General features: G+C 32.5%; 1 protein-coding gene across 1 annotated transcript; it reads right to left on the bottom strand.

Annotated features, from left to right (window-relative positions):
* Positions 1-4,395: 4,395 nt before the first annotated feature.
* LOC132737209 (uncharacterized) lies at positions 4,396-22,416 on the bottom strand. Its single transcript, XM_060724472.1, has 14 exons — positions 21,470-22,416; positions 17,092-17,182; positions 16,271-16,364; positions 14,928-15,313; positions 13,750-13,935; positions 12,983-13,076; positions 10,505-10,606; positions 9,952-10,132; positions 9,532-9,611; positions 8,684-8,782; positions 7,917-8,046; positions 6,796-6,988; positions 6,101-6,243; positions 4,396-5,628 (listed from the first exon to the last, which is right to left on the bottom strand). Exons 1-14 carry the CDS (start codon positions 22,115-22,117, stop codon positions 5,500-5,502), a joined length of 2,556 nt encoding a protein of 851 aa, XP_060580455.1. The 5' UTR covers positions 22,118-22,416; the 3' UTR covers positions 4,396-5,499.
* Positions 22,417-22,567: the final 151 nt, after the last annotated feature.

The raw sequence follows: 22,567 nt of genomic DNA on the forward strand, positions 1-22,567 counted from the left end.
GGTGATGTGAAATAAAGAGAGTTTTAAACTAGCACGATAATATCTAAGTTAACGCAATAGAGAGGCCCGTATTTGGCAAGTTAAAGGTTATTTTCCGCATCGATTAATGACCGGATACTATTCCATTTTATTCTTAAAGTTTGTTCAAGAAGAAAATTCTATTCCATTTGAACGCAACATAGCATATTTAGATTATAAAAATCTGTAAAACCGTTGCGGAAGGGAAAAAGTGCGTCGCATCACATGGTAGGCGCGTTAAAAAAGAACGTCACCGGCAGACGAATTAATACGCTATACGCTACTTTCGCTCACGTGTCCTTATTTCCTAGCTCCTTCAAGTACAGATATGATATTAAATCTAAAAGACCTACATCTTATTTTGTAATGTTATTTCTGTCCGCAAGATTTCATACATTGTACATTTGTTGCAATGAGTTTTTCATTTCTTGCTGTGTTCCTTTATTTAAAAAGGGTATACTTAATTAAATCAACAGCGATGGTTTGAAAATATTGTAAAAATGTATGAATAATGATACTAATTATTCACTGTTATTTTTTTTTACAATTTATGACAGAAGTATGGCCTCGTGATCTATATATTAAATAGGTGAAGTAGAGTCCGTTGAATATAAAAGATGAATAAAACATGAGTCTAATATATCTTGTACAATGGACTATAAAATCAGTGAAGATTTAATCCTCACAAAAATAGAATATGCTGTTTAATTCGTTCAATTATTTTTTACCGACCATGGTAGATGCAACATTAAAGAGGTCACGTGGCGGTCACAACACGGAACCGGATGTCACCGACTGTCACAATAATCCGCGTTCTTATCGTACGATTGGTTGATATTCGACATGACCCGATGTGTTCGCGGCTTAACGCCGATTTTCTTTCATCCTTTGAAAACGTATTGATTGTGAAGGACCAAACTGTTCTATATTGCTCTAGTTTGTAACAACCGATGTTTATATTATTGTAGCGGCTTTTGTGTGTAATCATTTTCATATAATAGATCTATTTGCAGATTTGACCTAAACTGTTTAACCCAATATTTAAAGAATGTGCACTTTTATCATAGTTACTCTTTTATGTTTTAAATATGTGAAGGCCTTTGTAGATGAAGGCCTAATTTATTGAACCCTGCATTTATTAAGGATATAGATCCGCAAATAAACTAACTAATATAGCAATTGTGTATTTCTTCCTCTATAAAATACAAACAAAATATAAAAAAACATACATACACAACATTATATACAATACGCATGGTAATGTTTAGTTACAATAATCATAAAAGTCAGGCTTTGATCTTTAAAAAAGAAAGAGAACCAACAAGAAGTTTACAATTCCCGTTGTTTATTATTATAAATTCGAGTTACATTTTGTACCGGCTAATTCAGAAATATGTTCAGTAATATTTCATGTATCTAAAAGTTTACACACAAATGCCAGTGTTAACTTACGTATGTATTGTATTGTATGTTCTTTTCTGGTGTATTGTGTTCTGTGTTGTATTCTGTTCTATTCTTTATTTTCACACGAAAATGCCAGTGTTAACTTGTACATATATACTGCATTGTGTGTTCTGTTCTATTGTATTGTGTTATGTGTTGTATTGTGTTCTGTGTTGTATTGTGTTCTATTCTAATGTAATTCGCTATGTCCTGTTATAGTTTGTATACTGTTGTGTTGCAGTGTGCTCTGTTCATACGTATTGTGTTCTGTTTTGTTGTATTGTGTTCTGCTCCTTTGTCTTGTATTTTCTTATGTTACACTATGTTCTGCTGTAGCGTCCTCTGTTCTGTTTTATTGCTTTGTGTTCTGATATCTTGTATTTTGCTTGGCTCTTATGCATTGTATTCTGTTCTGTTGTATTTTGTGTGCGTCCTCTGTTCTGTTGCATCAACATAGTGTTTTTGTTGTAGTAGTGTATTTTCTGCTATTACATGTTCTGTTTTGTTCTGATATCTCGCGATTAATATATTTTAAACGAATTAAACTCGAAAATGTTAGAATTATTACAATGAAGCTACATGTACCTATGAGTGTTTTTTTATTCGATTAGTTAATGAAGAAAATAACACCAACCCTTATTTTATCTTGTTATAATCTGTATTACTCTCCCGCGCATCCGTCGAATGCTCTACTACCTTTCACTTTCCTAGAATTCAATAAGCTGCTAAGGGAGCGTATGGCTTTATGAAAAAAAAATAAGATTCAACTTAGTATAGAATTACCTAAAAAAACATTTTATTTTCAAAAGAACGCATTACATTTATTGTATCATCAATTCGTTGTTTAAAACTTCGTATTGCACGACGGGTTTAAAGTTGAAGGCCATATTTTAGTAGCTTGTTAGCAGGTAGACTGCTGTGCAAATTACATGTCAATTGTCCACTATCACCTGTCACTTATTTGCGCGTCATTATAAATATTCTTATTATGTCTGACCATGTCAGCTGAAGTATGGAAATCTTAAAAGTACAATTAGTTGTGAAAAGAGCGTATGACTAAGCTGATGACACTTAGCTATTTTAATCTTCTTCTTTTTCCACGCTGATTTTGTACAATGATTTTAAAGCTGCCTGTCCCCAGATGATCCTCAATATTTCGAGAAAATTCAATCTTGAGAAAAACAAAAACAGATTTTAAGAACTTTTATAAAGATTCAGGATTCAAGTTATAATTTACATGTTATGTTAGGGCTATTTTTGTTTATTTTGACCACACCTTTTGGTGATTTACGTAGATTGTAAGTGCTGTTGGCAACGTGTAAATTACTTTCTTTGTTCACTTTACAATATTCTACTATTAGATACACATCTTTCTTGAAAATAAGCACGAATCTGAAGGTATGCCGCTTTAAAGTCTTAGTCCATCGCCACTTTGAAGTTACAGCATGTGTTTCAAAATCAAAGACTTAAAGTGGATTGGTCTTCACTGAGCACATTTCCATACAAATTTCAAATGTTGATAACAACAAGCGAAAGGTATCATTTGAATATTCTTATCTTTCTTGGTAACAATAATGGCGATAATTGTGTTCTAAGTGAGTTAGTATATACTTTTATAAACCTTAAAATATTAACAGTTTGTTCTAGAATCATGTATTATTTGATTTATATAAACATGTCCTATCGGAATATATATACCACACTTAACAACCACATCCATGCATATTTTTGTGATTTATTGTCGGGTAAGATCCAAAACATCCTCAATATAATTATTACACACTAAAATGATTTAATAGAAAAGTTGTAGTGAATCAAAAAAGAATTGTATAATAAGATCAAAGAGCTGAAAGCACTGATACTGATCACGGCTTAAATTACTTTAAAAAGTTGATTAAAAGTTATTTACCGGCCATGTTACAGTTATAAAATTGAATTAACAAAAACAAACATTTTTATCTTATTTATTTAATAGCACCTTTATTTCATTGAGCTTTCTACATTACAGCAAAATGTTAAATCAAAATACACCGTAGTCTTATTCTCATACAAGGCAGGTAGAACAAAGTTTGCATACCCTGAAATACATTTGAATGAGGAAATACAAGAACGAATTAAAATAAACACCTAGCAAATAGACAAAATATCATAATATATCTCATCAACACAACATGAGCCGCGTCACGAAAAAACCAACATAATGAGTTTGCGACCAGCATGGATCCAGACCAGCCTGCGCATCCGCGCAGTCTGGTCAGGATCCATGCTGTTCGCTATCAGTTTCTCTACTTGTTGTAGGGTTTGTAAGCGAACAGCATGGATCCTGATCAGACTGCGCAGATGGGCAGGCTGGTCTGGCTCCATGCTGGTCGCAAACTTTGGTTTTGTCATGACACGGCTCATAACGTGTATTTAAACGTCTGATATTAACAAAAATGTAAAAAATATCTTCGAGCCGCCAAATGATTTAATGATAGTATATCTTTACCACACAATGTATGAAATTATGGCACAATTGTTTCAGTTGACGTTTATTCTATTTAATAGAAACCAAAGACTTTTTTGAAAAACAAATAAGTTAAAAATAAACATATGAATTAAGCAAAACACGGCGAAAGCATAGTACAATTAAATCAAACTATTATAAATTCTGAAGCTTCTCGTACACTTTTACAATTGCGAGAAATAATAATGTTCCCCCCTCTTCCCCTGTCCCTCCCCGTTTGTATTTGGTATTAAATGTTAAATATTTTCATTTAATATTTAATCATTCTAAACCATATACATAGCAGCTTGAATAGTGAATGAAATCAAATGTTCTGTCATTTTTTTGACACCTTTTGAAAGAAAGACCATCTTTTGAGAGTTATTTTTTAAGTTTTTGTTATTTTCTGTTGTGCGGAAGACTTCAGTAACAATGCATACAATTATATAATGTATGTGTACATTCATATACACAATAGGTGAATACAACATACAATTAACTATAACTTCAAGTCGCAATGATGTATATACAATGTACTTGTATATAAACTTTGAACATTTGAGCAATGGGAACAAATATCATGACTGTTTATGTGCTAATTATCATATTAAATACATAACATTTGATTTGAATGAAATAAAATACTACATTTAGGAGCAAGTACAAGTATTCTAGAAATATATAATTTCTAAATCATATAAATACAACCATGCAGTATATATACAAACAGTTATACAATAGCAGCAACCTAGAACGCATTACTAACATAATAAAGCAGTATATATTATATTCACTACAGTGATTAGTGTACAGTACAAATGTTAACATTTTCACAGTACATATTCTCACAGTGTACAATTTGTATACATGAAACGATCCAAAACTTCTCTAAAATATTACATGAAAATGTGTTCAAATCCAGAATAAACATATGAATTCCGTGTCATATTAAAATAATACGAACAATGCATTGATAGAAATGAAAGATGAAAGCGTTTTTTTTTCACTTGAAGTGAAACGTCATAGTGTTCGTTGATTTAGTACGGGATGTTAACAAAACAAAAACAAAGCACACACCCATAACAACAATATTTACCTTGTTGAATGAAAGAACTATTAATAAATGCTTTTAAAACAAATTTAGAAACATAATTTTATATTTCTTTTTTTAGAAGTTATATTTTCTACCAAAATTCACTTGCTTTTAAAGCTGGTTACATGAACTTAAAGTTGATTATACGTGCTTAATGATTTTTATGCTCGTACTTAAAGTAGGTTAAACGTACTTAAAGCTGGTTGCTCGTACTTAAAGCTGATTATACGTACTTAAAGCTGGTTATATGTACTTAAAGCTCGACATGTGCTTTAAACTGGTTGCACGTACTTAAAACTGGTTGTACGCACTTAAAGCTTGTTACACTTTTTTAAAGATGGTTGCACTTATCAGTTACAAAAATACATCAAGTGTGTAATTATTACAAGTTAAGAGTGGACGTTTCAATATTTGTACCAATGTCTTTGTCTTTTCTTTTCATTATTGTAATTACATGTTATTAAAACGGATCATCTAAAGGTTTCTTGTGCAAAATCCGTTTGATGTTGCGGAAAGGCATGTCGAAGGCTAGAGAGGCGAAAAATGCAGCCCCAAAGTTTACAACCACGTGTCCGATAAATTGATATGCCTGAAATAAAAACACAATAACATGTATTTTATCATCGATCGATGTTTATTTCCATAGAAGCACAGGCTATGTTTTCCGGCTTAGTAAAGCATAAATTTACATGTATATGTATACAAGTAAACCATTTCAAAAGTGGAATGGACAATTTAACAAGTATGAAAACGAACGTCATAAGGTATGAAAAATATCAAGATTTAATTATATTGTAATAGTAATAATTTTGCAATGGCACGTTTTCACGTTTTTTGTTTTTTTTTTTATAATTATATAACCGGTCACTTTGTCTATTACTATTTACTGGACAGCTGATAAGACTGGGTTAATGTTCTAGTAGAGTTTGTTATTTGTTATATCGAATCAAATATACGACATTAGAATAGTTACAACTGAACTGTAACACTATTACATGTATAAAGCAATATTAATGCGGTAAAACGCTAGCTTGTAAATGTAAATATCAAAATATGTCTACCATCTCAAAGTCGTTCAGATGTACCAGTGTTCGTCGTGTATAGACGTCAAGTACCATGAGCACGGGGTGTATTAGGTAAACCAAGTATGTCAACCTGGACAGAGGTACGAAACCTCTCCACGAGAGGAAGTCCGATATAGGACCTATAAATAGAACAATTAAGATAATCATTATGACTTTACTTAAACATATACACACTGTAGTTAACTTGGAAAAATTGTTCTTTGATAAAAATTGACCATACAAAAGTACAGTTCCATAAAAGGTCAAACTGTTCCCTATGGTAACTTCCGTTTTATCATTTTCAAAGAATGAAAGGGAGACGACTGATTGAGATTGATAAAGTATATATTTATGAGCATGCGCTATCAAGAATGTACATTTGGAATCATTCGCTGACTTCCGTAAACGCCAGTACGTTTTAACGAACTAAGTGTCGTTATGAACTTAGCAACACTGATGACAACCATATTTATTTATAATCAAATGAAAATAATTATCAATCTAATTATTTCTCGATTACAGGTAATGTTTACCGACATGACTTTTGCGATCACAGTACTACTATAATTCTTCTATCTAAAGTGTATGCCATATAACGGTGGTGCTATGCACTTTATCAAATTCTGGGTCTTCTTTTAGCATCTTGCAGTATCATGCAAGTTAATTAATCGAACATATAATTATATCTTTACCTCCACGGCCTGATGTACATGCATAGATGACCCAGGCCACACAAACTGCCCAAACCGGTCTACCGAGTGCTTCATACACTGCCATCTGGGTAGAGGTCCAGGGTTCGAGCCCTTCAACGTATTTAGTGTACGGAATGTATACTAGCAGGATACCGATACTTATAGCCAGGAACCAACCAACAGTTGCAATTATCTGAAAAAAAGATATATCACAAAACCTTGTTACTTGATATGATTTAAAGCGTCCTAAAACTTTCCTAAAGGTCAACTATATCATTTTTATTTGTTTGGGTCGTCAGACCAAACAAATAATGGTAGCGAAATTTCAGAGCCTAATGCTGTTAATTGCAAATGCCTAAAGTAGTCCACTTTTTTGAAGCAGTTACTTCCCTTTATATGTACACTAACGCCAAAAAATTCAGGGGAGATCAATGCGTAAAGATTGTCAAATGACAGGCGCATTAATTTTCAAGCAAAGTAGTTCCCGAATGGTCGAAGATTTCTAATATTGTTTTATTCTTTAAAGATATACATGCTTACAGTAAGCTCCGTGATTATTTACATCTGTGTTAAACAACAGGTTTAGCGTCGAAATAATAAGAGTTACAAACCCTAATTTAGAATAATATGGTTTTCTTCAGGCCGTTAACTTATAACTCACCGTGGCCGAGGGGTTTGCACGCTCGCTTATGAATCGAGAGGTCTGGAGTTCAAATCCCAGTTGAGGCAACTCAATTTTTTTTTAAAAATTTTAAGTCAAATAAACATTGAATTGACTATCAGTGTTGCAATTAGTCTTATAGCCAATTTACTACAGTTAAAACACTGGAAATATGGTTATATAATCTCACAACCTTCACCTTTCTGACATTCTGAGACCCAAACAAATTCAGCACCTTCTGTGCTTTGATTTATGAAGCGTTTCATCAAAAGAATTAAGGCGGAAAACGAAATTTGCCGATGATAAAAAACATTAGCAATATAGAAACCCCTCGTTACCTCTAATCTACCTAGGTATATTACTATTTAATAAAGGGGCAATAAACAGCTCTTATAAACTTGTATCAAGATAAGAAAAGAAATGTGATATTTTAACTATGTGTAACAGTAGTCTGGCGTACTTTATTGATCTTCTTATGGTACCAATTCTCCAACACGAATCCTAGAGCTATGCCAACACAATATGTAGAGACACGACACCAAGGTTTAATAAACACATTGTTCCAATACTCTCCCCCGTCCATGCGGCTTCTAATCAAATAAAGACAGAAATAAGCTTAGCCTATTTTATTTGTATTCCATTAAATTATTTACACTCACCGGAACAAATAATAAAAATGACTGAAAATCTACAGATAATCAACACTAATTTTGAGGGAAGTAATATGACGCTCATCGAAATAAAAATGAGACAGAAGGTCAAATACAGGGCAAGGTCTTAACAAATACAAATGTTTAAAAAAGGTATTAGCTCCAGGTAAGAAATGTTCAAGAGTGCGTTGGCGTATTAATTTTCAAGTTTAATCTGTATAGAAATGTCATTTAAAATCAAAAGCGCTAATACAAAATTGAATTTCAATGTTTATTTAAAAGTATATCTCATAACTATAGGTTTTAAATGCGAGAGAACTTGTAGATTAAGCATTTTAGCCAAAAATCAGCAAAACTTCAGAAAAGATATTGGCAAATGTGTTATCCACTTTATATGTGTTGCTATAGGAAAAAGGTCCTCAAACAAATTCGAAGAATAAAATACTTATATAAAGTTCTTATTTATTGAAATCATGTGAGTCTTTAATTAGAAAAATCTGTGAAATTAGAAACCCCAGGATAAATTTTAAATTTAGCTTATATTATGGTCACATGACTAAAACATGGCGGAACTTACGTAAGTATTTCTCCTGGATACTGTGACTCCTTCACGCCGGCGGCAACAATGCCGGCAACACCAACTATCCCAGTGATCGCCAGACCCATTGACCATGAACTGAAAAAAATATGGAGGAGAAATGAAAAACATTTTTTCAAAACTTTATACACACATGTACATTTCTCTTATATCGTTTTAAGCGTTTTAAATAAACACAAGCCCGCATCTATTGCTTGAGACATGTGTAGTCGCGATTTAGAGTTGAATCAAATCTAAATTTGTCTTTATATAAGATCATATAACATACCAGGAATATTTATAACGTATTAATAATACAGCAAACTTCCTTTTCATGAGAAAAAAAGTGAGATTTCTTCATAAACAGACAACAGCCGTAAATATAAAACTTTATAATACTGCATGTTTGTAACGTCGCTTTTCATTGGATAATCGTGAAAATTATTAGATTATAAAATGCAATATATATTGAAAATAGCATGCAATTGTTGTAACGAATAAAATGGTTTGATGCAAGCAATAATACTGGTCGCTTTAACAGCTAGCTCCAATTTTATGTGACTAGAATATTGGTAATATCAATAAGATGACTGTTGTGTATGACAAGAATAGTATTAATCTTAATAATTAAAGACTAAGATTGTCAATGTATGGCACTTGTTTAATTCACGGTCCTTCTGTTCGTTTGTTGGGGCCTCGCAATATCATACAACATGTTAAAACAACATGGTTGCTACTTTTTATTGCGATTTAAACCACTGATTCTTTGTAATAACTTGGAATTAGACCTATGATACAGAGCTGAGGTATATAGGCTTACTATTCAAATAATAAATGTTTATACTTACAAGACTGTAAAGGAGAGTATTATAGGGGAGATGAGATAAAACTGCATGTTGACGGCGATATACCATGACCAGGCCATACACTGAAAGTTAATTAACATAATAAGGTTACAATTTGTTCCTTTAAATTGTGGATATATTAATATATATACATATATATAATATTATAATAAAACTGTTTTTAAACAAATTTCTTTTAGATTAAAAAATAAATAAAACAGAGGGGGGGGGGGAGTATCGTGTAAACTGTCAAAGTTATTTTAATATCTAATACGGAATTTTATCCGGAGTTATCTTTTCTTGAAATGTTACAGATAAGGGATGACAACTCTGTTAAGTAATGTTAAGTAATCGGTGCTATAAATTCAAGTTATTTTTGGTTAATGTTGCACAATATACTTGTAAATTTGAACATAAACTTGCCTGATTTTGAGGCTCAACCCCGTCAACACCGATCAGATTACTTATGTAAAGAAGATGTTTCCACCAGTCGGTGCGACAGCTGTCGGCGACGGCGATTTCCTTCGGCCATATTGGTCCGTCGCCAAGGTACATGTATAGATAAACAAATGTTATCATGATCAGCATATATGGTGGCGTCATCCTGAAATGAGAGATATATGTGCAAAAAACATATTGTTAATTAAAAATGTCGCGTGCCCTGTCGCGTGACGAAAAACTAAACATTGTGAATTTCGTCACACATAATTTTACAGACAGTCAATTAAGTTGCCTTACTCAGAAACACACAACACAAACAAACAAAAAAAGACATCCTGGCAAACGTCCGCAATGTTGTTACTGAGGTGGATTTTAAGTTTGTATAAAAGTGTTTCATTGTATGTCGAGCATATTTCCGAATATTTCGATATATTGTTGTTTTTTTCGTGGCTATGCAATGACAGGCGTGCAGTTAATGTTGTGTGTTTTTCATGCATCATTTAAATAACTACAATCATGTATATGCTACACTTACTTCCAATATTTTCCTAGATAGAATTTCAGCCATGTTTTGATACTGACTTTCCCATCTTGATATTGACATCTGTGCAGGAACCAGTAAGAGATCAGACAACCACTACAATAGAGGGAAATAAATGTTACTACAAGCTTATCAATTTCTACGCAGTTGTCTCCCTTTCATTCTTTGGAACTGATTAACGAACGTGAACAGTTTGACCTTTCGTGGAATTACACTTTTATTTATTAATGTCACTTGTATTAGATATTCGTGACGCTTGTATTATATATAAATTATACAATGCAATTGAACTTAATATTAATTAAGCAATAGAATCTAGTATTTTTATCATACCGAATGGTCGGATAACGTTTTTACGCGCTTGTATATTGTACTGAGTCATATAGCATACTAGTATATATAGTATATAAAATTGAAATTAGATTTCTAATAATTCGATCAGATGTAGCATTTGCGGGTGACAATACCTCAATTTTCAGGATATTGTAAATGGCACGACCGACTTCACTCCGTTCAATATGTTATATGGATGGTTTTCTGGCGACCTGGTTAACTAATCAATTACTTTATAACCAAGTGATCTTCAAGGATGTGCGCTATTTCCAAAGTATATTTTATCACAAAAGACAACTTGAAATTACGGTTGATGAATCATAATATAACACTGTAATAAGCAGATATTTAACAAAGGCACTTCGTTGGTTTAGGTTTATACATACAAAAGTATTTATTTAAGCTCGATTGCGAAACAAGTTCTAGCAACTTATATAAAGCACTTTTGAGTCCGCTTCCTGGAAGCAACAAGTACTGGTGTCATATGAAGAAACATGACAGTTACCCCAGTAGGGGTCGATCCCGTAATCTCTGGGTTGAGAGACAGACCCCTTAGCCATTAGGCCACCGCTTCACTTAGTTTCGGGATGAAGGCCATTTTTGTCTGATCAGAAGAACTCGAATGAAACGATTTTTAGCAGAACAGGACATAACGGATTTTATTATACAATTTAGTTTTTTATGCCCGTCTATATTTACTATGCCCGTGTGTTTTTTTATTGTTTTTATTTAAACACGTTAAAAATCGTTGCATTCAGATAAAATCAAGTTCTACTATAATAGCTCAAAAAGGGGTCTTAATCCGGAAACCAAGTGCCTATTATCTTTATTTGTCTTTCAAATGTTGACTGATTCCGACTATCAAATAACGAGATATCTTTATCTCTAACTCTTATACAACAAAAAAAAGAGATAAGTTGTGTATTTGAACTTGACCTTTCATGAATGTTAAAGGTTCGCGACACTCTATGGGTTTGTTTGGTATTGTACTACATGTAGATCTATGTACTTTTATCTCCAGTACTACTTGTACGAAATACAGGACAGACAGCAAGGCAATAGCGTAGTACTTACCGATCAAGGTCACAATTTCGGCAAGGTGAAGGTCACATGTACTAAATCTAATTATCACGATAATATTTTCAAAAGTACATGGGTCTGTCGCACATTATGCTTAAATTTAGAACGTATTTGCCTTATCTGCGTGAAGGACAAATTAAAACAAAAACTCAGACATGTCCATTACACGTACATTGGTTATGCTATCCTCATGCTAGCGTTGTCTATCTTATTGCATTGCATTGAAGGATAAGATACGCTTCTGACTATCGAGTGCATCTTAAGAACCATGCATTGGGCATGCATCCTCAAGATGACTTAATGTTTACGACACCCTAAAGTGCGAATCAGTACAATTTTAGGGTCCCAAAAAGTTATGGGAAAGATAATGTAACTTTTTTCAAAAGCCATTAATGATTGGAATTCCTTGCCTACATGCATTAAAAAATTAAAAAAACAGGAGATTACAAAAGCTCAGTGACGGCCCTTTTACTAGAACAGTTAGGAAATCATAATTAAATTAACTAGTATGACTAGATATTGATCTTCATTTTTTTATTGTTTTTTAGCAAAGTTAAAGGAAATATTAAAGTTTAATATTTTACTTATATGACATCTTCCAGTTACCAAAGTTTTGGTGTTGTTTTTTTTCAAGTTTTTGTTTTTGTTTTTATATTGTATATTCTAGTAAGTATATATCCAAGGACCCCATTGGAAATAAGCCTTCGGGCTTTCATGGGCAATTCGAGGTTATTGCACACTACTCTATACATGCTTCCACTTACGTCGTCACATTATAGTTAACTTGTAAATTGATATCTAGTCATAGGAAAGAAAGATTTTTATGTTTTGTGCTTTAGAAAAGTCAAATCGCAACTTTTCGGCCCTTTCCGTCAGTCTTCGGACTTTTCCGCCCTTTCCGTCAGATATTATCTATGATAGCCGAGTTGATCTGAGTGTAGAAAATCCGATCAGCGTGAAACAATCGGATTTATTTTAGATATCTTTAAAGATCACGCATTGGTCATGCAACTTCTTGTGTGGGTTTTGAGTTCATAAAAAGTCATATGTTATACAAACCTTATCACAAAGAACGTGTCTGAAGCAAACGGGGCCGCCATGACAGCCTGCATGGTGAAACGCTGCATAAGGTCGAACGAGTCCATCATATCAACTGTAAAAATGTAAAATAAAAAATATTAATCATGGCATAATCTGTTGTGTTAGTATGTTGAATTATTTATGCTTTATCTCTCGCAAAGGGGCAAAGGTTTAAAAACTCAGACAAAGAAATTATTATAGTTACTATTAAGGTTCATTGTTGTTAAACACAGAAAGAAATTATCAAAGTTACTATTACCTTTTTATAAATAACAATGGTTTTTTTTCAGTCGTGCATAATCAATTTAAATAACCTTAATACAATTTTCTTTTTCCAAAGTCTTTTATTATCTTTTTTTTTCAGATGTGTCTGAGTTGTTTTCAATTTCAGCGGCGCCTTTGCGGTTCTATGAAATTTACTACTATAAAGTTGTTTCCTTCCTATTAAATAAGATAGCTTATAGTGTATTTTTGTCCGGTGTCATCTTACGACATTTCCAACTTTAGTAGTTCATTTTGTTTAGTAAATTCTTCAATTTCTTCATGATCTTGCATTGTATGCATTACATGGGGGATTAAGTCATGAGTTATCTACCGTTCGAGCGGTTGGGAATTGTGACGTCAAAGTTGTGACGAATATTATATACCATCTCATCTACATCCATGACGTGTGAATGTAAAAGAAACAAGTTGCTGGCAACAAAATTATAAATGTACTTACAGGTTAAGATATTAAAATGGATTACCTGCTACTGGTACCTCGGACAGTGACTGAGCTACATACAGATATGTATTGCCAAGTACGATCCACAATATTGTCAGCACCCGTAGGCCGTATATACACGGAATGACGTCATCTTTTGTCTCGGGGTTGAGTATAGCAGGAATGTTCGTGAAGATTGAAAAACTTCGCATCCACTTTGAAAGTATACCTTAAAATAGAAATATTTTCAATACTTTGACTGTTTAAATACAAAAACAAGGGGGGAAATCCACAGGACAAAACTGTATATCCGGTAGAAGTTATATTGTTACCTTGGAAACATAACAGTACTTTCAAAATATTAAAAACCAACCGACTTCTGTCTAAAAAAAACTATAATTTCTGTAAAAATCTTTAAAATATCTTTACATATGTACATTGTACGCAAAGAAGTCTTTTGATAATATACTTCAGATTAAATAAAAATGAGATTTATAGAGAAGTGTTTCTATATCAATCTAAAAAAAAACCCCAACAATTTTGATATTTTTGTATCTTATATAATTATACGTGCAGAATGGAATCCTTATTTGAGAGATAATGCATTTTTGCCACCTTTGATACTCGAACCTCATAACATAACATAGAGTGGTTTCTTTCTGGTTTAGGATTGTTGAAATTATCAACTTAAATGTGTTCCTCTCACTGTTGTGGGTTCGAATCCCGCTAGTAATGTTGAACATGTGTTTATGTTATCAACCTAGCTTACATCTTTCTTTAGCCTGAAATAATGCACGGCGTGGCACCTCTAGTCTTCCTGTTGTATTGTATTGTATTGTGTATTGTATTGTATTATATTGTATTGTGTTGTGTTGTGTTGTGTCGTATTGTATTGTATTGTATTGTATTGTATTGTATTGTATTGTACTGTATTGTATTGTATTGTATTGTATTCACTGTTTAACTTATACATGTGGCTTAAAACCTGACAAAATTGGTTTGAGGTCCTGCAAACAAATGCAACTTTCTTGCTCAATTCACATGAAAATTCCCTATCCAAAATCATATTTAAAAACGATGAAAAATCAAGTGACTGTTCATAAACAACGGCCAGTAAATGGCTCATTTAAAGCTAAAATCCCCCATAGAATTTATGTTCGCCCTCACAGAATTAATTTTGATATTTGTATGTACATGTACAAAAATAACAGTCAAACTTACGTTCGTCAGAGATATCACTTTTGTCTATAATATTTTCGGTCAGGTCGCTATCAACTGATATATCAAGGACAGGTTTCTTTTTCTGTTTCCCTGGTCTGGTAAATTTCATATTCGACAGGTCTTTCATCTCCGTTTTAATGTCTCCAGTTTGAATAACGCTGATTTTATTATTATTTTCGGTCACATTTTCAGAATCGTTTCCGTCATTTTCGTTTTTCAGATCACCGGAAGTTGGCATATCGACGTAACCGTTGTTGTCGTTGAAACTAAGGTCAGATGGGGAGAATAAATCTCGTATGTTACCCTGTTTATGTCTGCGTTGAAGACAGAAGAGTTCAATTGTAGATGATACAATAACCAAAAGAACTAAAGCACCCAAGATAATTCTGCAAATAAAAAAAAAGATATATTTCATAGTATTAAATTTTCAACACGTACAAACATTAATACGCAAACGTCCACATTAAAGCTGCATGCCTCAAGATGAGCCAAACTATTAAAAGAAACTCATACTTATGGAAAAATGTTCGCAGATAATAAAAAGGGTAAAAAGATTCATGATTCGAGTAATAATTCATATGTTGTGTGCCATTAATGACTGATTTTGTATTATTCATCACCATATTTCTTCTGCGTGACTAACACAGTTTGATATATTGGTTGGTAATGTACATGTGGACTGTGTGTGTGTCCTAAACATTGTGTAAATTACTTTCGTTCTTTTTCACTTCGAATTAACAATATTTTGCTTTTAAATGCATGTTTTCAAATCAAAATTTTCATGAAAATAATTATGAATCTGAGGGAACGATTTTAACAATTTAATTTTCGTTTTTTGTACAACTTTTCAAGTATTACCAGTTTTGATACCATATGAATGTTGTTTATAAATAGAATGACCATTTATGACAATTTCTCGGACATAAATAGATCTATACAAGTACACAAAAAAAGACAAAAAAAGTTAAATAACACTTAATATCTTGTTCAAACCCTTGCTACAGAAGAAACAAGTATGACATCTTAATAAATGTATAAACATCAATGATAAACATGTCACATATCTAGAACATATTACAAAAGTAATTACTTATACAACAAAAGACATAATCTTTTCGTGATAATAAGAGTTTTCTGTCACCGACATTTACAAAAATGGAAGAGAAGAGTAAACAATAAATAAAAACGCATCATAGGGTTACAAGTGTATTGTTTTCTTCCAACAAAAGTACAATATTGTAATATTAGCATATGATTACACGAGTAATGTTGCATGTGTTATTTTTCATTTTATATCATAACACAAATAAGAAACTTTTTACATTCAGATTTCAAACACTCACATTATTGCATGAGCTTTGTCGTCTGTCTTAAAATGTTGATCCTCCGTGCAAATAGCTTGATCCACAGTCAGATTAAAGAGCGATCCCAGTAAACCTGTTCAAAAATATTATTATCATTATTATTATTATTATTATTATTATTATTATTATTATTATTATTATTATTATTACTTAAATGAAGCTAAGCACAAGAAGCGATTTACAAGGGAGACAACTTACGTACTGTTTCGAACATGGATAATCTTGAATTGTTTCACTCACATTTATTCGGACAAAATCATGATTTTTATGCATTGGCAATCGGAACATCGGTTATTTTTAATTTAACCCCGGAAATAAAAAATAAAAAGGATTTTAAAATTCACCACGAGACTAGATGTAATGAAAGAATGAAATACATGTAAAAATATTTGACATCAAAGGAAAAAAAATTTTCTTTTGGGGAAAAATTTTGGTGATTTAAAAATGTTGGCAATCAAAATATTAAAAAAATGTAAAACTGGTGACAAAATTTTATTACAAATCCGAATTTAAAAGGAAATTTTTTTGGTTTTTTTCGGTTTTTTGCAATTGTATAATAAAATATACGGCTTACTTTAATATCTATAAATTTACTTTGTTTAGGTGGATTTTTACTCCATATATTGGAATAAATATAGTCAACAACTCCGAACATTAAATTTATTTATTTATTATTAAAGTACGGAGGCAAAGTATGACCGCTTACACACCACACATAGTCAGAAGTTCACATTTCAACTATAGAAAGAAATAGAAGTAATACTTAAATAAATAGTTTATATTATTTTTTCTATACATACCCAGATTAAGTAGACCTTCTATATCGTCATGGTGACAGGAATCTGGCAGACATAACCCCACTGACAACGTCAACGGAACGCCATATGTATTCTGAAGAAAACAGCTGACTTTGTTATTTACAGTTAAAACATTGTACTGTTTGTATTATTTTTATCAAAACAATATTATTATTTTAGGTAGGAACTATAATACAAATTAAAAGCGTAATTTATTGAATAGATATGACCATTATTCCGTTTCAGTATGTGTATAAATAAATAGGGTTTTAGCTAAAAACAGCAAAAAAAAGGTCAAGCACTTTTTCTTTGTGGGTAATGTAATTGCTAACCGACTGTTTCTTATGATGTCCATACCCTAATATTAAAAGATAAATAAATAAAAAAGAGATTGTCAAGGTTGCAAATTTTTTTGTCAGCCCGAATTTTCTTTTAAAATTTTTAAAGGGGTTTTTTTTTCTTTTTTCTTCGTATAGTGTGAAGGGCTAAAAAAAACAATAATGCCAAAAAAACCCCGAAAACACATTCCATCATTTTCAAAAAGGTTTGAAAATTTTTTATTTTTCCAACAAAAGGCCCAATTTAAATTACGTTAATATTCCCCCGCAATTTCTTTTCCAAAGAGACTTTCTTTGGGGGGGGAACGTCGCTCGGCAGACTTCCCTTTTAAAAATTTTACCTTTGGTTTCCCCATGATACTCTCCCAAACGAGCCCCTTGACGGGATCACAGCCCCAAAAATTTTTACACTGGGCGTAGTCCCCAATTTAAAAAAAACTCCCCGGGCCCTTTCCAGTCGTTGGCTTCCCCAATTTCTCAAACACTTTTAAGTAAAAAAATTGTCACCTTATATATTTTCCATAACCCGTAAAGCTTAATTTTTGGGGAATTTTGTCAAAAAAAAAGTTTTCGTGGGGGTTTTTTAAAACGTTGACTTTTTATATTTTCCCAAAAAGGGAAAAAAGTAAAATTTAAGGATGTAAATTAACTTTCAGCAGCGAATTTTTGGAATTTTTTTGGTGTTAAATTCCGGGAAAAAAAAGAAAATTAAAAGGCCCCCCCAATATAATTTAAATTTTCAGTTTTCCCAAAAAAATATAAAGTTAAAAAATGTTTACCCAATTTTAAAAAGAAATACTTTTTTTGTAGGGTTTGGTTTGTATTCTAAATTAAATTTGCAATTTAAATTTTGTTTAGAATTTTTGCATGTTTTCATGACATTGCGGGACATTAATATAATTATTTTTAAAGAAAATACAAGAACCATGGGTTTTTTCCGGGTATATTTAAACCCAAAAGGCAATTTTGGAAACTAAATATAAGAAATATGATCCCGGTTTTATCCCTGGGTGGTCGGGAAACGGCATTACGTTTTTTTGGTTTTGACGCGGGTCAATTATTAAATGTTTAAAAAAAAATCTAAAAGTTTTCCCTTTTTTAAAAAAGTTTAAACGCTTCGTTTTTGGTATTTCTTTGGGTTTAAAAGAAAAACCCAATTTGGGTTTTTTCACCCGGTCAATACTTTCCCTCATGGGATGTTAAATTTAAAAAACCCCTCAAAAAGATTTTCAGTTGGTTATTAAAATAGGGAGTTTGTTTTCAAATGACTCTTTTGCACCCGCACGTAAACTATTTTTGTCTACCTCCGGGGCTGGGAGTAATCCCAAAGCAATAACCAGTCAATAGCCGATGTTTTGAAACACTTATCTCTTTGACTGACAGATTTTTATGTAGTTTTTGTTGACCGACAAATATAAATGTGAAAACACGAACTTTCTTATCTTTGCGGGGTGTATATATCAGCCATGTTTGTTGAAACGGTTATCATTTATTTTATTTTATTTATCTTTAAAACAAGATAAATCCTTTATCTACTTCTGTTAATCAAATAAACGAAATTGGACTAATGCGTACTGGAAAGTTAACCGCAATAAATCTAGATTGCTGGAGTTTTTAAAACGCCCTTAAAAAAGCAAAACACTGCCAAAAAATGCATCCCGCCTACTTTTTTTCCCTCATTGTAAATTTGTGGGGTTTTTTCAATTATAAACAGTTTAAATTAAAAAAACCAAAGTTTTTTTCTTTTTATCCATTTATAACAAACAATAAGGGCCATAGGGCCCCAAAAATTTTATTTATCAAATATTATTTATAATATTTAGGAGAAATTTAAAGCTTACTATCTAACCGTAACCCCCTTGATAGCTAATTTACCGCCAAAATTTTCTTTTTGGGTTACGACAAGGGCAGATACACGAACACGTATGAATATAAACTTGTATTTCACATAATAAAAAATATATCTCTTTGTCACTTTCACTGAATGCAATGTATAAAGATAATCTCTCCGTAAGTTTTGCTATACAGTTGTAATTTGTAATTTATGTAAACAAAAAATATTTTTTCGCTGTTTTAATGTCTTTTGTTTTTTTGATACATAAAAAAAAAAATTCCCAAAAATTTTTTGCCCAAACTAAACTTTCCCCGGCTTTTTTTTCTTATAAACCGAAGACTACGGGGGGCCAAAAAATTGCCCCATGACAATTTTTGTATATTAATAAAGTAAATTTTATGAATTTAAATGTTTATGTTTTTCACCGCCCTGTCATTATCTTTTGTATTTTGGGTTTTTGGACTATTTTAGTCCCCGTTTAAAATTGAAAAAAAAAATTTTAAAATATTAACTTAAAAATAAAGAAAGTTTTAACAACATGAAAAATCGTATAAAAATTTAAATTGGGATGTTACCCGTTGGTTTTCGATATTAAAAAGGGAAATTTTTAAAAATTTTCAGTTGACTACTTATCATATACTATTTATTATATGGAATATAAAGATTAAGAAAACAAACAACATGAAATCGTATTCGAACTGGAAACACTTTTGACAAATGTCCAATTTGATGACGGTCTAGACCAATAACCTTGTGCAAAAATTCAGATCATTCGCTCACTCTATTCAAATGAAAAATCACCTAAACTAAAAAGTGTTGCAACACTTTTCACTCATTATCGGACAAAGATTAGCATAAATACGATTTTCACATTTGAGCCGTGTCATGACAAAACCAACATAATGGGTTTGCGACCAGCATGGATCCAGACCAGTCTGCGCATCCGCGCAGTCTGATCAGGATCCATGCTGTTCGCTTTTAAACCTTTTAACAAGTAGAGAAACTGATAGCGAACAGCATGGATCCTGATCAGACTGTGCGGATGCGCAGGCTGGTCTGGATCCATGCCGGTCGCAAACGCACTATGTTGGTTTTGTCGTGACGCGGCTCATTTATTTCTGAGTATATTTCTAAACGATCTTTTGTATATTTTCCTGTTTTAAGTGCCTTAGTTGATTTGTGTAAGAAATTCAAATTCAGTTTTTTTAGGCTTTTGGACCTCAGTGGAGTTCCTTTAAAGGGAAACCTCATGTATCTACTAACTTTATTTGAGAACTTTTTAAAAATAGCTTGTATTGTTAAAACAATCAGTAACGAGTATGAATACATCATCACACGAGAAGGACGAAAAAAGGTTGTGCGATGAAGCAGACTTTAAAAGACAGTGAAAATATTGTGCGATGAAATACGTGTTTGAATATCACCAAGGTTATATGCTAGCGCCATACACTTTAATGTTTAAGCAGCCATTGATAATATGGATTTGAGTCCGCCACGTTTATAAAAAGACGTAAATTGTATGCAAAAGAAATTTCTTGTGGATTAATGCTAAAAGGTCTTTAAACCCTTCGATTTTTGCGACCTTGCCTCAGGAGACTTGAAATGACCACAAGAACCGGAAATTACGTCATAAATTAACCCAAAGGTACAATAACAAACCACAATTTTGATTGAATGTGGTCTCTGAATCATAAAATTTCAGGTTCGGGTGAAACCACTTCCAGTCGTTATAAAGATCGCCCCAAATGAGTTGTCGATCCAGACGGTAAAGAAACAATGCACGAGATTTTCTAAAATGCCTTGAGTATAGCCACAATGATACAAATTTATGAAACAAAAAAGTCATAGGATGGAACGGAAAAAATGAAGGGAACTGTAATTTAAACCTTGTCAGACGGTATGAATGACCTTATTTTGACTCAGTTTTTCAGATAAGAAAATATGGGGTGATATTTACTATTTTTAAATATGTGTTACGCTCCCTTATCAACAGACCCCGTTAAAAACGAAATACTTGCGTCATTTTGCACTCTCTAGTTGTAACACGTTTGTAACCTCTATGATGTTTAAGGCCTATTTTTTTGTTTGTTGTTGTTGTTGTTTTTTCAGGGGGATAGGGGTTGGGGTAGGCGAGATGTTTGTATGTAATATATTTTCTTAATATTTAACCTAAAATTTCATAAAAATATCTTCTTGAAGATAATAAAACGGCAATTGTGTAAAAAGCATGAGTAAATTGATAAATTGATGAATACATACTGTCAAACGCCCATGTATCTCCTTGAAACAGACGGTCAAAAAACATCATAGTGTCGTCGTAGCACTGTTCGTTTAGCTGTCTGTCCGTGCTGTTATAAGGAAAATAGTCCGCCGCGCTCTTCATCTGCAATATATCTACGCCCATTCCGTAATAGTCTAGTACAGATAGAAGATGAGAAATGTAGAAGTCTAAATCTGCCGACAGTTCACCAGACCTGAGGTACCAGTCACTGGACTCATTATGGGCATTTAACTCTTCAATGAATATTTTCATTACTCCCCTGAATACGTCGTTTTCCAGCACATCCGGCAAATGATTCAATGCCCAAGGTAACACTTTACCAACAAAATTACCGGGTGGTTTGTCGTAGACGAGTAAAGGCAGAGCAGCTACGAGTGACCTCTCAAGGTCGTCGTAATAAACCGGGTTGTCCATTAAAAACTGAGCGATGAAGAGTAATTTGTCTCTTGTAGACATGCTTTTCAGAATGCCCATTATCATTGATGTATCGAATTGTGACTCCGCTTGTGGAACGTTAGAGAGCAACACACAAAAACACAAAGCCAGCAGTGCTCCTCGTGGCACAGTCATTGTCATCCTCAATGTGCCGATTTTGTTCTTTTTCTATTTTCCTTCACAAATATCCCTTAGTATATTTCCTTACCAGAGTGCTATTATAATGCTTAAACCGAGGCAAAGACGTCAATACATAGTTTGTGTCGCACAATTATGCCCTGAAGAAATACTTAAAATATCAGAATTGTCAAAATAAAAAAAAAGTTAGTTCTAAATCCACAATGTATCTGAGATAATTCAAAGACCAAAAAATATTTATAGAAACAAAAAAGAAATATCCGTGCTTCTTTTACACTGACTACTGCATAAATGGGACAGTCTACGCAAGCGGCTTGTAATCATTTTTTGATAAGTAGTCAAAATTAAGCGAGAACAATTTTTTCAGTTGTAAAACTAGGTTGAGCAAAGTTTTGAATGAAAGAGATTTTTATCATTTCGTATCAGTTTAACTAAACATATCTAATTCGTTTA

This window comes from Ruditapes philippinarum, unplaced genomic scaffold, assembly GCF_026571515.1.
Source record: "Ruditapes philippinarum isolate M1 unplaced genomic scaffold, ASM2657151v2 ctg1662_1_1_1_1, whole genome shotgun sequence".
Lineage (NCBI taxonomy): Eukaryota > Metazoa > Mollusca > Bivalvia > Venerida > Veneridae > Ruditapes > Ruditapes philippinarum.